The sequence below is a fragment of the Alosa sapidissima genome, chromosome 16, assembly GCF_018492685.1.
Source record: "Alosa sapidissima isolate fAloSap1 chromosome 16, fAloSap1.pri, whole genome shotgun sequence".
Taxonomy (NCBI): Eukaryota; Metazoa; Chordata; class Actinopteri; order Clupeiformes; family Clupeidae; genus Alosa; species Alosa sapidissima.
Genome location: NC_055972.1, coordinates 21763941 through 21779504, shown reverse-complemented (window position 1 = coordinate 21779504; position 15564 = coordinate 21763941). Strand labels below are relative to the sequence as shown.

Below are 15564 nucleotides of genomic sequence, written 5' to 3'. Positions count from 1 at the left end.
CAATATTCCAATATGTGGTTTAATGTTCTGCATTTCTCATTAGTAGGTCACTTTGATACTAAAAGTATGATTCTATGTAATGACTGAATAATATCTGTACTGTCCCTGTGTATATCTGTGTGTGACTATGTATTTAGATAAGCGGGAATATTATGACTTTGCAGTGTTTCACTGTTCTGCATGGCTGCGTCAGTATCTGCTCCGGATTGCCAGGCTGCCACTAATCAGGGTCTGATTCAGTGTAGTCCACGTGAGATGGGATGACCAACGCCATCTCCCGTCAGCCTGGAAGGATACTTAAACCCTATATTTCCTTGTCTAGTTAGAGCAGCTGATGGATCTTTAGGTGAAGTCATGCTGTCTCTCCCTTGATGCGCATCATTGTAAATAAACTCTGTTCCTGATTTTTCATACTATTGGTCTGACTGGGTCTCTTAAATCTATGGTATCAAAATTACCATCAGAGTGTTACCATGAATGGTGACTAGCAGAGGGGTTAACATGTGTCCACTCTGGCTGATCTAAGACCAAGCATGCTTGCAACAGCCTGTCATCCACAACAGTTTCACCCCACATGCTGGCAGATTAAGATACATGGCGAGTGAGGTCTCGTTTGTGTTCTCTGATTCTCTGAGGTCAATTTATAGTCCAAGCGCCAAAAGCTGCTCAAGCAAACTGACATAAAAGTGACAAATGATCTGCTCAGTGCATACCACGTCACCTGCTTTTGTCGCTCTCTCTGGATGATTTTTGATTAAATGTGATTTATGCTTGGATATAGTCATTAGGCTTGCTTGAATATTCCCCATCAGTGTTCTCAAAGATGACATATTGTGTATGTCTTGTTAAACAGTGAAAAACTGTGAAATATCAAATGATTAAGTATGCCTAAGTAACTTGGAGGTTTGTTACAGTATACATTTTTAAAATGCAAAATGTTTTTAGCACCACTTAAACAGAGACCACCCCCCATCTGAAACACACACACACATAGTTTTTAAAGAGCAAACCCAACACAAAGTAGGTACACACCTGAATGGTCTTTTAATAAACAGTCACATTTGGTGTTGATCACCACTGCTGTCAGATAAAGAAAAAGTAGAGAGAGAGCACAACAGCATGATACACACAGGATGAATGATAAAGGGAAGCTGAGAGCAACAAAAAGAAGAAAGGTTAGAGAATGACTGCTTTCCTCTGTGATATGTTCACGTATTGAGGTTAAAACGACAATAGAACAGGTACTGTACAAAACATTTCAAGTAAGGCAGGGGAGCGTCCTTGGAAGGGCGGGCTGTCTGGATTCGTGCAGCTTCTGTTCACTGTTGGTGAAGTGAAATGTGACAACAGCACAGCTGGTTCGGAAGCTTCAAAGCCAAATGTGCACTACAATAGGCCTTGCTAAGTCAATTCAACACACTCTGCACAACATATGACCAGAAACCTACTCTTAGAAATAAGGCTTTTTGAGACACTTCAATATGATAGAGTAACAAGGTCTTTACAGAACTAATTTAAAGAAGAATCTGCAACACTTCCGTCTAATTTGCCCCTTTTTCAGCCTTCTCTAGACTTTAGACACAGCAAACTCCATTTTGTCCTAGTACTTATCACTAAATATCAAATTGCAGCAATTGTAATATTTCATTGTGCCTATAACCAGATGTCAAAAAAAACTCAGACGTGTGTCCTTGTGTCTCACGGGGGTAGACTTTGTAAAGCCATCTATAATGTTTTTTGACAACACAATAATCACAGTGACGGTCAGAAACTGTCCAAATAAATGTATGAATGATTTCCTTTGCCCATTAATTGCATATGATAACTGGTAATCGTAGCGGGTACCTTTTGGCAGGTCAGAAGGTCTTCGGTAGCTGAGTAACTGCCTCTATGGAGATGCAAATAGCAAATTTCTGCCGTTAAATGCTTGTCTATTTCCTAACACACAGGCTACCCTTGAAGACTAGTTCTTCACATTTTTTCTGTCTGAACTCCAGTCATAAATTACATTTGTATAATTACCGCACTAATGCATGACATCCTTTCTTTTTTCAATACAATGAGATGGTGTCAATTCCAAAAGATTCAATTGATTTCTTTCATAAGTCAATTTTGTTTGGTTCACAATATAAAAAAGCTAAAGTTGCACCACATGCAAAGTGTAATGCCGATACAGTTGCTTATTTCCACATTCCTTTATAAGACTCACGATAAAGTTATTTCCTTCCGTCAGAATTGGAGATCAAATGTAATATTCCCATTTTTTTCAGCACACTCAACAGCAACCTCTTTCCATTTTAAAGTTGTCAAGAGCATTATGACACGATATGATCACATTTTAAATCACATGCAGTTGTTTAAACAGCACTGGCATGTTTTATTCCATCATCTTGTAATTTGGATGACAAAATGGATACCCCTAGAAACATGTCAGTTTGTGAACGTACTTCTCATCTCATTGACTGCAGCTGAGAGGAAGCAAAATGTGACAACGGGATCAACTCCTTAAGTTCACTAACAACTGAAGTGTGCATAAGATGAAACTAATCCTTGGTAAATAAGCCTGTGGACTGACTAAGACTAAGACTTGGAGATACAGTTTGAATGGAAGGACATAGATGTCTGCATTTGGTTACAGTTCATGCTTGTGACAACACATGGGCATACTATTTCATCACATGACACCGGAAATAACAGCTTCTGTCACCAGGGACAGACAAATAGGCCTCCCCAGTTCTCAGAATCAGCCATCATAGAAGCTTGATGTGGCTGCTCTCAGTGTGGCTCTTAGGGTGTGTCTCCGTGTCTTTGAGCCTTTGGTATAAAGCATGAGACTGCACCACTCAGAGCACACAAACGGCCACTTGGGGGAGACAAAAAGACAATGCACACATTGAGGCAGAGAGAATTGACTAAACATTCACTCAATGTTGTTTCTCAGTCTTGTTTCTCACACAAGATCAGCAGGCACACACACACACACACACACACACACAAACACACACACACACAGACCGGTAGGCCTATGTACAGAGGAATGAAAACATTAACATATCAATCCCCTCTAAAAATGGAAGAGAAAATAAAGCAGGCGAAGAAGTACAGAGAGCTGCATTTTGATTTCCAAAACAAAACAATAATATTAACACAGTCAGCAGCCAGGGAAAACATAAAGGGTATCAAAAGATCCGTTTAAAGGGGCGGTGTGTGTCTGTCAACCATTTAAGCATGTTCCTGTAATTCCTGGGACAACTAAGGGATAGGGCTGACGGGGTAACTTACAGGTGGCATTTTGGTGTTTGCAGGTAAAAGACAGGAGGGTGTTTCTTTATTTTTTGCTTTGTAACAGGAGAGGGGATTGCATGTTCAGCTTTTCACATATATCATATTTTAAGACCTGTTCAGGGTGTAGATTCCAATGCAGTCATTGAAATTGCGTAGACATTCCACACTGACGACAACATTACACAAGAGTTGAGGGAGATCAGTTGGCATTTTCAATGCAAGAATGGGCAACATGGAGACTGCTGGATCCATCTTTTGCAGCCAACACTAATGTCTGAGTTTATAAGGGCATAGGATCAAGAATGAAGGTTTTGAAACCACGGAGGTTTAGCTTTAGCTAAGCGTTAGCGGAGTTAGCTTAGCTTTAGCGTTAGCACTAGCGACCCACACTAATGTTGCACGTCTTGCAGCTTGGGTCCTTCTTGGCGTTGAGAGTGGACAGGCTACTGAGCTGGTGTCCGCTGATCTCGGCTACAGTCCCCTGAGCCAGCTCCACAGGCTCAGTGTAGATGACCTCCAGGATCACGTCCTGGGCATGTCGGAACTCCAGCTGCCCGTCCTCAGTTGCCACGCGCGTCAGGAAGCGGTTGTCAGCCACGTTGAGCTCTGGCAGCCGGTCCTGGCAGAAGATGTCGCCAGGTGACCCCCTGGGGGCCACCACCAGGATGACATAGTGGTAAGCCGTGTACATACAGTAGAAGTCACCGAAGTAAAGGCGAGTGTGCGGGCCGAACAGGGTCTGGGCGGGGACAGTAAAGCGCAGACGGCCGTAGGGGGAGTCCTGGGGAGGCTGGCCCGTATTGAACTCTGTGTTGCAGCTGAATAAGATGCCCTCCAGCTTGCCACTGATGGGGGAGCCGTGGCTGCCACTGTTGTCCTTCACTGATGGGAGCATACGACTCCCCTGTACCTCCCTGATGACAGGGAAACAATTGAGAATGGGTAAAGAAATGGCATTAGACTGTAGACCTAAGCAATACTATTTGTTTATGAAAATTCAATATTCATTTTGAAACTATAATATGATTATAATGACTCAATATTTAACTACAGCAATGTGCTTGTTGCCTTGGGTTACACACTGTTTTGAAATGGGCTGAGCATAACATACTTAACATGGTCGAAGTACTCTTTGTGTTGGTTCCTGTAGAACACTGAGAATTTAAGCATTCTTCCAGCGATGGCCTCCGCTTTCTGCATCAGCTGATTCAGATGCACTGTGGAATAATCTAGAAACAAGAACAAAGTATCGTACTGTAATTGATTCAGTTAATAAATTGAATGTGTGTCCACCTACAGTACATGTGTGTGTGTGTGTGTGTGGTTGATTTTGTTTTCGTCTCTGACCAGCAGTACAAAACTCAATGATGTCACTCCACTCTGATACAGCGTAATCCCCATCACTCTGTTTGGAGGCTGTCTGCACGGCAACTGTGTACTCTGTGCGCGGGCTCAGGAACCAATGGCCTCGCACTGTCATTGGCAACGGCACTGCCTTAGCAACCAGTTTGGTGGGGACGTCCTGAAAAAGGGAAGGAGGGGCAAACTTGTTCAACGTACGTGTATGTGTATGTAAAATGACACAGAAAACTATCAGAGCTGAAGAATACGCCCACCACAAACTCAAATTATGTTAGTAAAAGTACCCCTTCTGTCCCTCCCAAATAATTCTACAATAAAACACCTGAGGTCAACTGCAACTGTACAAAAGGAAAGGTACTACAAAGTAGCTATTCCCAGTGCAATTGTGCAAGTGCAACACTGTCTCTCCACCTAAACTGTCGTAGGAGTGATACAGATAGGCCTACTATTTATGGTGAGCGTGAAGTGGCGATGGCATGTCATTCCTTGGTTGATTCTACTATACCTTGTGTTTGAACTTATTGGAGTTCTTGTTTTCCTTTTTGTTCAGGTCTATGAAGTAGTGTGTTATTTTTTCCTTGACCCGAGGGTCCATGTCCCAGCAAATCTTGAAGGAGTCGCATGTGATGTTGCTGATCTTAATGTTTTGGGGAACAGGGAGCTCCTCCATCTCTACCATGCCGCTCGCCTCTGGCTTGCCTCCTGTTTACAATCAAAGACAGGAACAGGCGTTTCATATGCTGCTGAAAGTGCATAGGCAGCTCTGCCTTTGAAGAACAAAAACATGACAAGATAAAGTTTTCCCATGGTATTGTAACATCATACTGCTCTTGGGATTGATGTAGTTTAAGAGTGTTCTCCAGTCTCACTCATCTCCACCCATGACAGACAGAAACCATCAAATACATTAAATAAATGTGCCGTGCATTGCACAACAGGTTGTTTTTTTCCAGATAATGATAATGATGATGAATGAATGATAATGAATTGAGTGGTGATGTAATGTGAAAACTGTCCCGGTCATCTTTAGCAGAGGGACATTCTAAAGCCCCAAAACAGCCTTGACAAATACACCAAATTCATACATAGTGGAACACACGCTCAGTGGACACTTGAGAACAAAGGGAACTTCTCGGTCTCGAGCACATGAAAAGGACCTCACTGGCTGAGCAACAAAGCAAGCTCTGTGCTGAGGCAAGAGCATAGAACCGGAGAGAGAGAGAGAGAAAGAGAGAGAAATTTCCGGAACAATGTGCAGCAGAGTGTAGTAGTTCATGGAGCCTCGTTTCCAAAGGTCTGGTGTCAGATTATTCTGTTGATAGGGTCCAACTCTCTCACAGTGCAGGTCTTGCAGGTGCTGTTTACAAAACATCTCTGTTCAGTGCAATTACTCCCTCAGGGTATACAGTACACACGCACTTTAGAGAGGATACAGCATCAGCACTGCGCTACTGCCGCTGTTATAATAATAGAGCATGACAAACAGTGAGCTCACTACTGGGACACATGAGAGGGAAGCATACACGAGAGAGCAGTAGTACATTCTGGAAGAGCTGATCAACTATGAGGGTTTTAATACACACACAAACACACACACACATACACAAACCCAGGCCCGGGGTGGGTAATCGGGGTAATCGGGAGAATTCCCGGTGGGCCGCTTCACTTTTGGGCCGGTCGAGGAAAAAAATATTGACATTTGTCATGATAGTCTAACTTCTCGTAAAGTAGGCTATGTTCCGCATTCTGTGCATGGCACCGTTGCCTCTGCATGGGTTGTAGCCTACCGTGTGAGGGAGTTCTCCCCTCCCAAAAAGAGTTGGTTGGGTCCATATAGCCCGTCTTTTCCAAAAAGTTTTCTCAGATACGGATAGCCGGGCCGGCCCTACAGTAGCCAATAAGCCATAAGCGTCAGGAAGGATGGATGGTAGAAAGAGGCCAGGAGGGACTAAAACGGCAGGTAGATGCTGCTATAAGCTTCTAGATTAGGCCTACAGACAAAAGTGGCAACTGGTAAAGAGAGATAGCCTATAGGCAATGATTATTAGCAGTTATTGGGCTAATATTGGACGTTTGTAGCGTTGCCAAGCTATTTTGCAAGCAACATATTACATTTCTTAAAATATTAGCCTTTTGTATCCGATTCATAGACTTTGCAGTATGCAAATATTAATAACAAAATTGAAGTTTGATCTGTGTAGGCCTATATGCGGTAAAAATTGTAGCCTCTGAGCAGCAGATCAAACAGTCGACCACTGAAAATGATGAGCCCGAAATTAGTGAGGAGGAGGCCATGACTACAGGGACAAGTAGAGAGGATAAATTAAAGTTATTTAATGTAAGAAAGAGCAAAATATTTATGCTACATGATGAACCTATATGCCTTGTTTGCTTAGAAGAGGGTGTAGTAAAGGAGGCTAACACCAAACAACAATATAGCCTACCCATGCAAAAAACATGTAGCCTAAACATTAGTTCAATATGCCTCTTTGTGGAAGCGTGGGATAGGCTACATTTCAAAGGCTTTCTTTCTTTCTGTTTTTGTTAACTTGTGGAATAGTAGAATATTTTTTGTTAACTTCTCAGTTGAAGTGAATTAATATAACCTTTACACATTTGTTGAACCATGGTACTAATAAAAACTACAGGATAGTAAGAGCTGAAATGTTGCTTCATTTATCCAATTTCCGCCACTATGGAAAACGTGGGCCGGTCGTGGGCCGGTCTTGGGCCTGAAACTCCCGGGCTGAAAAGTGGCCCCACTCCGGCCCTCCACAAACCTGACTAAATCTTTCATCATGCTAGTTTGATTCCTGAGACTGGCATTGTTTGGTACTTGTTTACTATACAGAATCTCGCTGTGTGTGCACACTTCTGCAACACTTCTGAGTAAGAACAGTTTTCGCCACAGTAATCCTGCTTTCACACAAACGTATCATAAAATAACATGGACACTGAAAATTATTTAGACCTGAAAGAATATGCTATTAAGAAAGTGTATTCAAGTATATGCAATATGATTAAGGCCTACATAATTCCTGAAGAAGACATTATTGTAAATATGATTTAGATTTCATGAATTAGTATTCATGACCAGTACTTTAGTGATGAAATTAGTTATAAGACATATCATTATATTATTATTGTATTATCATTATTATGTTATTACACTATGTTTCTCTAACCATCTCCAGGTATTAGGGATATTGTAGTGAAACCTGCATTAGTTCCTTATTTTCTATTCACTGAAATCTATGAATTTGCTTTCTAGAATAACGGTCAAACCAAGGCTAGCCCTGCAATAAGCCAATTTATGGCAGGGAACACCAACGGTTATTAGAGCAGAACCGAATTACACCACACAAACATCGATCTAATGATGAGCACACGCAGCTTGGTATAGCCTATATGCAGCAGTGCCAGGTAGGACTGCAGCAACATCTGACTGGCTGCCAATCCCTCTCTGTGTGTCAGCCAAGCCTGGTCCTAGCAGAGAGAATGGATCTGTATACACATCTACAGCATGAGATCACAGTTATGACAGCATTGTGGGGGCCCTTAATGAAAGAGACAGATGGTGCAAGGCATGTTCAAATATTTGGTGACAACTTTTGGAAAAATAATTCAATGACTCAAAGTCAACAGGCTCTCTGTCACTTGTTCAATCCAATTATTTTGATCACCACAGTCTTTAGTCCTTCAGACTGCTGGAATGCTGTAGTTTATGGTAATTCTATGATCTATAACTAAATATACTACTGATGGACACTCATGTTGTGTCTGTTTTGTTCCATAACATTATTTAGAAAGCTGTTTCATTCATAATCTAGTGTGCATTGAACTACAGCTACCTATGTACCTTTTATTGATATTGATATAGAGTTCTACTGCTACACTTCTCACTTAATACACTAGTGAGTATAAAGTGCCATTATGCCTTCAAAATTCACGTGTGTCTTTTGTGCAAAACATGTACTCCTGCATCTGTGTGTGTGTGTGTGTGTGTGTGTGTGTGTGTGTGTGTGTGTGTTAAAGAGAGGTAGAAAGCAGGCAAATTCCCATTAATCATCCGTACAGTAGGCTGCCTGCCAAAAGGGTTTACTCTACTCCACTTCCTAAAAGACTCCTCCGGGATGGAACTCTCCTCTGTGCTTCATCATACCACAGACAGCTGCAAAAACACATTTCCCAAACACTCATCCAACAGTACATATTTTACCTGACTCAAAAAAAGCATCAAAGCAAACGTAAGTGAAACTAATTACCGTGAAAATACAATTTAGAGATACGCCGGTTTAGTAGGGACACATAATACAGAACGAACAAACAATATAAAAACAGAATCAGCCTACAGACCTACACAAGGCAGCACTGGGATCATTATCTTGTTATTTCCTGCCATCACACAGACACACACACACACACACACTGTACGTATATAAATGCACACACACCTGTAACAACCATATTTCTGGTTCATAGGTTAAGCACCCCCTTGAACCCCCGTGTCGAACTGAATAACTGAGAGGATTTATTCCATGACTGTTGCACAAGAACACAGACATGAATCTGTGGGATACTTACACACCAGAGAGCAGCTATAGAACAACAGACAAATGAATGTTAACATTCCAACTCCAAAGGACTTGATAACTGACTCCATGGAAGGCCAGTGAAACCAAACCAATCAGTCATATACTGTACTATATACTATTGGTGAGGTAAAGTAATGTCCATAAACTGCATTTACACATTTTCTTCTCTATAGAATATTCATAGATCTTAAGACTTCACAAATCACATCTAATCTGACCATCAATCAGTTCTGTCCAGACCCTGTCTGGAATCCTCCCTTTTGGAGCAGTTGAGGTCTCAGTGTCTTACAAAGGACATGCGGGCCTGTGGAGCTGGAACAGAACTATTTGATTAGGAAGAGTGCACTAGAGTTCTGAACTCAATGTTCCAAAGCTCTCATTTATGATTTATTAAATGTTCCGGATGACACAACCAATAAACATCACAGCACATCATGCAGAGTTAGTGAAAAATAATTATTATTTTAAGTTAAAGCACCGAGGACATGGACAGAGAGTAAGATATCAAGTTTGCACCTATTTTAGCAAAAGTAAATCTTCAGGGAAACAACAGACCCTTAATCTACTTCTTGTACATTCCATCATCTAAGTAAACACTGAAAGACACAAAAACAGACAGCAATTTTTACTTAGAAGGAAGTAAAACACTATTTCAGACAGACATAGGCCTACCTAAATGTTGAGACTGTAGTCGATTCCCTCCAGTGATCACTTACATCAATACCTTCTGCAGGTCATAAAAGCTGTTACCCTTTCCAGTCTGACTATATTTTGGGGGAATTTATGTGATTAACTTCATAAAAGTATGGTAAAAGTTGAGACACAGCAAAACCAGTTGTACTCCTGTGTGGTACTGTGCTAATCTGGGAAGCTATGCCCTGCATTCTTTATTTTGCCTCAAGCCATTGGCTTAGCATGGTTTAGTGCTCATTTAATAAGCTTCCCCTTGCTAACACACATATACACAAGCACACACACACACACACACACACACACAAACTTGGATTATGTAACCAGCCAGATGCTGTTGTTTCTGTGTAAAACGAGGAACAGAGTTAAAAGGTATACTCATAAAATATTCTTACAGATTGTTCATACAGAAAAAAGCATTGACTCATAAGTAAAAAATATGGATGCAGTGGTTTTCCAATATTAAGTATCAGAATGTTAGCAATGTCCTTTAGTAGAATACTTCATATGAATTTCATGTAGACATGAGTGTATAAAAAAAGACCTTGGCATATTGCTAAATAAATAACTATGAATTTTGAATGACTTTGAATAACAACATATAGAAATACAGACACAATATATTTGTAATTATTTATTCTCCTTTAAACAGAAAATTGAGGCATCACTCTGTTTTAGACTTCATTATGTGTTAACCAGGCGTGTCGTGTAGGCATCAGCTGCCATTAATGGAAGCTCCAAGGAGCCATGCTAATATATGCTAACGCTAACACAATGACTCAACACTTCTTTGACAAGAGGAGGATATTGTTATCAGCCTCACACTGGGGGCTTTCAAGCCTGAATTCATTTGTGAGCGAAGATGGCTATATTTGTAGAGTCTCTGCATTTGGTTTCCATGTTAAGTGGATGTTACAGTTATGTTATAGCTGTATCACATTAATGATGCATGTTTATGAAGAACACAACTCTGTGTGTGTGCACGTGAATGCACACACGTGGATGTATCTTATATATTAGTCATTTCTACAGTGACATACTCCAACTGTGACTTCATTACTCATTCTCAGCATGGGCCAAATGTCTAACAGAGAGGCACTACAGCCTGCTGTTTTCTTACATCTTACATCTAGACTGTGTGTGCGCGTGTGTGTGTGTGTGTGTGTGTGTGTGTATGTGTGTGTGTGTGTGTGTGTGTGTGTGTGTGTGCACGCGCGCATGTGTGTGTGTGATACAACAGGAACATATTTTTCCAGTAAAAAATGATGGCCCAGCATTAGCAAACTAGCGTCAGGCTAGCCACTCCTGCATGGCATTCCTTGTCTCAAATGACCCCTAAAGTGCCTCATCTCCTGGAATAGTTTAAGCCCATTTGCGCATGAAATGCTATTCATCGCCAACAGATATTTACCATTGTGACATCATTCACAGTTTGAGAGGATGGAATGGCCTCCCTATGTTCTTGTAGCCTAAATAGGCAAATGGAGTTCATCTGCACAGCACTTTACTCATAGCCCTTCACACTTCACACCTCATATCTCCCTGTCCAACTGTGGCTAAAGCCTAATTGCCTGCATGCCATCATCATTAAAGCAATGATTCCCTGATAGATTACAACTTCTTTTTACAGTCAATGAAATTCCCTCAGGTACAGGCCTAGGAAAACACCCATACTATTGTCCTTTATGGATCCAAAACACTTTTGTTACGTTTGTGCCTGTCATCTACACTACTCCAGCCTTTTTGAGCTCCTGAAATGGAATGATTTGAAAACACTGTTGGCCCCGTGTTCATTTAAAAACTCTGGCTTTGCGTTTTAATGTGGACAAGTAAGCAGGCTTGCTACGTCAAGTAAATTGCTACTTTAAATCACTGACCAGGATCAAAATATCATTACACGTCTGTGATACTGTGGAGAGGGTCCCTACAGACAAACCAAAGTCATTTTAATTGTCATCCTCCAAAAAATCACTTGGGTCAGTTTGTATGATATTTACTGTAAAGCTTCTAGATAGACATCCAACTCAAGTGGTCCACAACTTAATAATGTCACTGTTTCACACACATTCATACAGGTTTGTCAAGCTGATGGGGTATTATTACTGTAAACAGAGTATCCCAGTAGCCTAAAAAGTTGTGGGTTCAATTCCAGGCTTCCACTGTTGTGCCCTTGAGCAAGGCACTTCACCCAGAGTTGCTCCGGGGACAATGGCCCTTGTAAAATTAGATAAATCTCCTCTGGACCTTAGGATTCATCAATCATCTGCCATCTCCTTCTTTCACTCATTTAAACCTTTCAGATTATTGCAGGACTCTGTCTGTATGAAATCCCAAGGAAACCTCGCCTGTATTTACTGACAAAACCAGCCTTCCTCTATGGGTCAAACCTGCATGAGGGCTCCCACAATACTGAGCAAATGGAGTGGTCAGTCAATAAACTCCAAATGGACTGTGAGGTGCATCCTCACTTCTTCCTGAAATAACTGCACTGTTTTTGTAATGCTAGACCAACCAGATAATATCTGCTCTTCACAAAAGGAAATAAGCACGGCTCTTGGTACAAACAGATCATTACATCACAGAACCTCATAGAAACTGTTCAACTTAAAACAAGGATACCTTGAGGATGCACTTCTCTCTTAAAGAGTCTGTTAATACGATCTCACGCTGGCATGTACACTACACGGATGGGTAAGCAAAAAGAGATTGGCCAGTTTGGAGTGTGTGACCGTATGCGTTTGTGATGAGGTGGGTTAGGCAAGAGTATGGCTGCTCCTGCTCCCACTCTCTGGAGACACCATGCAGCTCACCCTGGCCGCTGTGGGGAGAATAGCACGGGGTGGGGACACAGTGTGCTCGTCTCAGGGCCTGCTGCGACCTCTTCCAAGTGCATCCTCACAGGGACACAGTGATTTGTCTTCTCAAGTGATGATTACCGTACAATATTGCCCAATTCAATTATATTGACGAGAGAACCATGAATCTTAAGACAGATCTGAGACAAATTCTGCAGTAGCCTATCTATTTCAGAGGCTAGTGAGTTTTTTTTTTTTTTTACAAGGTCATTTCATGTCAAATCACCAGGCAAGCAAGTCTTCCTAAATAGTTTAGGCACAGTGCAGCAGAACACATTTTGGCAAAAAAGATGTACATTTTCATGACTACTCAAAATGAACAATTAAGAACTGAATTACTCAAGCAATAAGCATTCCTGGATGAAATACTTCTGAAAGACTTCCTATATCATTAACGGGCGGGCCTACTACTTTGAGGAAGGCATGTAATGGGCAAGCCTTTACATAAAGCTGAAAAAAGCAGATGCATTATATTGCAGTTCTACGGGTTGAAAGTCTATAGGGCTGACGACTACGATCTCATAGAGCACAGTCGAGAATAAAAAAAGAAAGGATGAAAACGTACTGAGTAGGCTATGTTTAGTCATTGCAAAACGTCTGGACAGTCGGTTTTGTGATAGCAAAATAGCGTATGATGTGGGCTATTTTCTGTTGTGGTTGAGGAAACTTGAATTCAACATCGAGCTGTAAAACGAAAAATCTCACTCTATACTACTTCTACTGAATCATCGTGACTGTTGTCCAAAAAACAGGCCTACGTAACATTGTTGCCAATGCATGGCCCATCACGATTGCGCGGTGCCGGTCGCTCGGTAAAGCAATGTCAGCGTTCCGCTGTAGTTCATCAGATTAAAAGCCCTAATGTCCGTCATCTCCTGTCGGTCGTTTGATGTCGAACTGGCTTTCGAGATCAGCATTATCTTTGGGTGCTGCGGGATTCTCTCGATTTTAAATCTGGTATTTTCTCGATGGAAAAAACCCGACAGCTTTAACGACACCGGCAGTGTCCATGGTACTGAAACAGTGAGGCAGAACGGGGGAGGGGCTGTTACAGGTGGCGCCTCTTCCACATCTGCAAAGGAGATTAATTGAAGTTCAAGGGTTGTAAAGGGGAATTAAGTCAAACATCCATCAGATATTGAAAGATGCAGCTGTAAAGGCGATGCAGCTGATCATATAATTTGTGATGGCACTAGGTTGCTGGGGCAAACCCATAGAAAAAATAACATTGGACCATAACAGCGCTGGTTTTTCGCATTTGAAAATCACCTCAAAATGCACCCATCTCAAGACAAATATCTATGTAAGCCTTTTGAGTAAAGACATGGTCGTTTGTCAATGATCATGTCATTTGTCAATGGGAAAACGGGTGAAGCCATGGAGGAATGTCAGCCTTACCGTCTCTCTCGCATAGCTCCAGGCTTTCCAAGCTGAGGTTGTTCACCATGCCTTCACACGGACTTATTGGGCTGGTGATGTTGTGGCCCAGGCTGGGGACCTCCATGTCGCCGGCGTCGGAGAAGCAGGTTTACTGATGCGACTGTGAGCTGGTGAGTTCTGCCGCAGATGTAGCTATCCCCAACAGAGGAGAAGACGTTGTAGGGTCTTCAGCAGTCTCTCTCTGTCTCCCTCACTCTCTCGGGTTATGTGGCGTCAGCGAATCGTCACACGCGCTGCGCGGTGCTGCTTGGGCGGTTTTGCGGCGACCGGAAAGCCATGTTATAATGAGTGAAACAGCCTAGCCACTTACCCCTTCCTCTGTAATCTACATGTAGTTTGGTGGCATCCCCACTGCCTCTCTCCCACGAAAGCTACAAGTGTTTGGTTCCCTTGTCGCAGGACGGCGAATAACGGATTGGTCAAAAATGCCAAAGCATGCACCAGTTTCTTATATAATAGGATTACCGGTGCCCGCCTCCATTTAAATCTCTGCCTGAAACTATAACATCGCAACCACTGATATTCTGCATTTTGCTTCTGCTGACGTCATCATAGCCGACTATATGAAAGCCCCTGTGCATGTCCTTATTTGGTACCCAAACGGCCTCGCGCCAAAGCGCAGGTGCGAGTTTGAAGGGCGCTTGCAGTGATTTTAACATAAAACGCATTTTATATGTCTATACTGTGTAAGCTTTAGCCTAGTGTCTTACAAGGTTTGGGGAAATGTATTAAAGGCAAATTAACACCAAATACTCGTGCCAAAAAGATAGCTGCAGCCTGGTTGCTATTTATGTTGACGCGGATGAAGTTATGGATATGACTGCATGGCCTATGTGTTTGCTATGTGCCCTGAGCAACAGCCTAATCCTCAACAGATCGTCTCTGCGTTCAGAGGGTCATCATAATCCACAGCTGCCCAATGTTTGTCGCCATAGAATGCGCACATAATAATCTCAGCAGTAGCGATGTGAATATAACATTTACTGTGAAAAGAAATAAAGCGACATATATTGGGATATATTTCCATTCACTGGATAGATGTGTAGCCTATTGATTTTTGTTTTTATTCTGAATTTATTCGATGAAGTGTCAAATCTACTCTGACAATTGCTTGTTGGGGCTACTCATTTGATATCACTTAAAGTTTTACAATAAAGAATCAAAAGTTAACAATTTAACACGTTACATCTGATATCCTACCTCATTTCAGTGCTGAACAGTGTGATTACACCACAGCTGTTGTGGAGCCCACTGAATTTGTTATAAGATCCCTGCATAGAGAAAGAATTGGAAAAATATTAATTTAAAAACGTAGTGGTTTTGTAGACTAATGGGCA

General features: G+C 41.8%; 1 protein-coding gene across 1 annotated transcript; it reads right to left on the bottom strand.

The window, feature by feature from the left end:
* Positions 1 to 1020: 1020 nt before the first annotated feature.
* Positions 1021 to 14706, bottom strand: LOC121685547 (phytanoyl-CoA hydroxylase-interacting protein-like). The gene is made up of 5 exons (XM_042066140.1): positions 14186 to 14706; positions 5153 to 5349; positions 4633 to 4807; positions 4397 to 4514; positions 1021 to 4199 (listed from the first exon to the last, which is right to left on the bottom strand). Exons 1-5 carry the CDS (start codon positions 14289 to 14291, stop codon positions 3662 to 3664), a joined length of 1134 nt encoding a protein of 377 aa, XP_041922074.1. The 5' UTR covers positions 14292 to 14706; the 3' UTR covers positions 1021 to 3661.
* Between the last annotated feature and the right edge of the window lie 858 nt (positions 14707 to 15564).

Excerpts from the sequence above, each read along its gene's own strand:
- LOC121685547 (XM_042066140.1), bottom strand. The coding sequence starts at position 14,291 with ATGGAGGTCCCCAGCCTGGGCCACAACATCACCAGCCCAATAAGTCCG. Across the intron at positions 4,808-5,152 it reads CCAATAAGTTCAAACACAAG|GACGTCCCCACCAAACTGGT; the intron begins GTATAGTAGAAT and ends TCCCTTTTTCAG. Across the intron at positions 4,200-4,396 it reads GAGTACTTCGACCATGTTAA|GGAGGTACAGGGGAGTCGTA; the intron begins GTATGTTATGCT and ends CCCTGTCATCAG.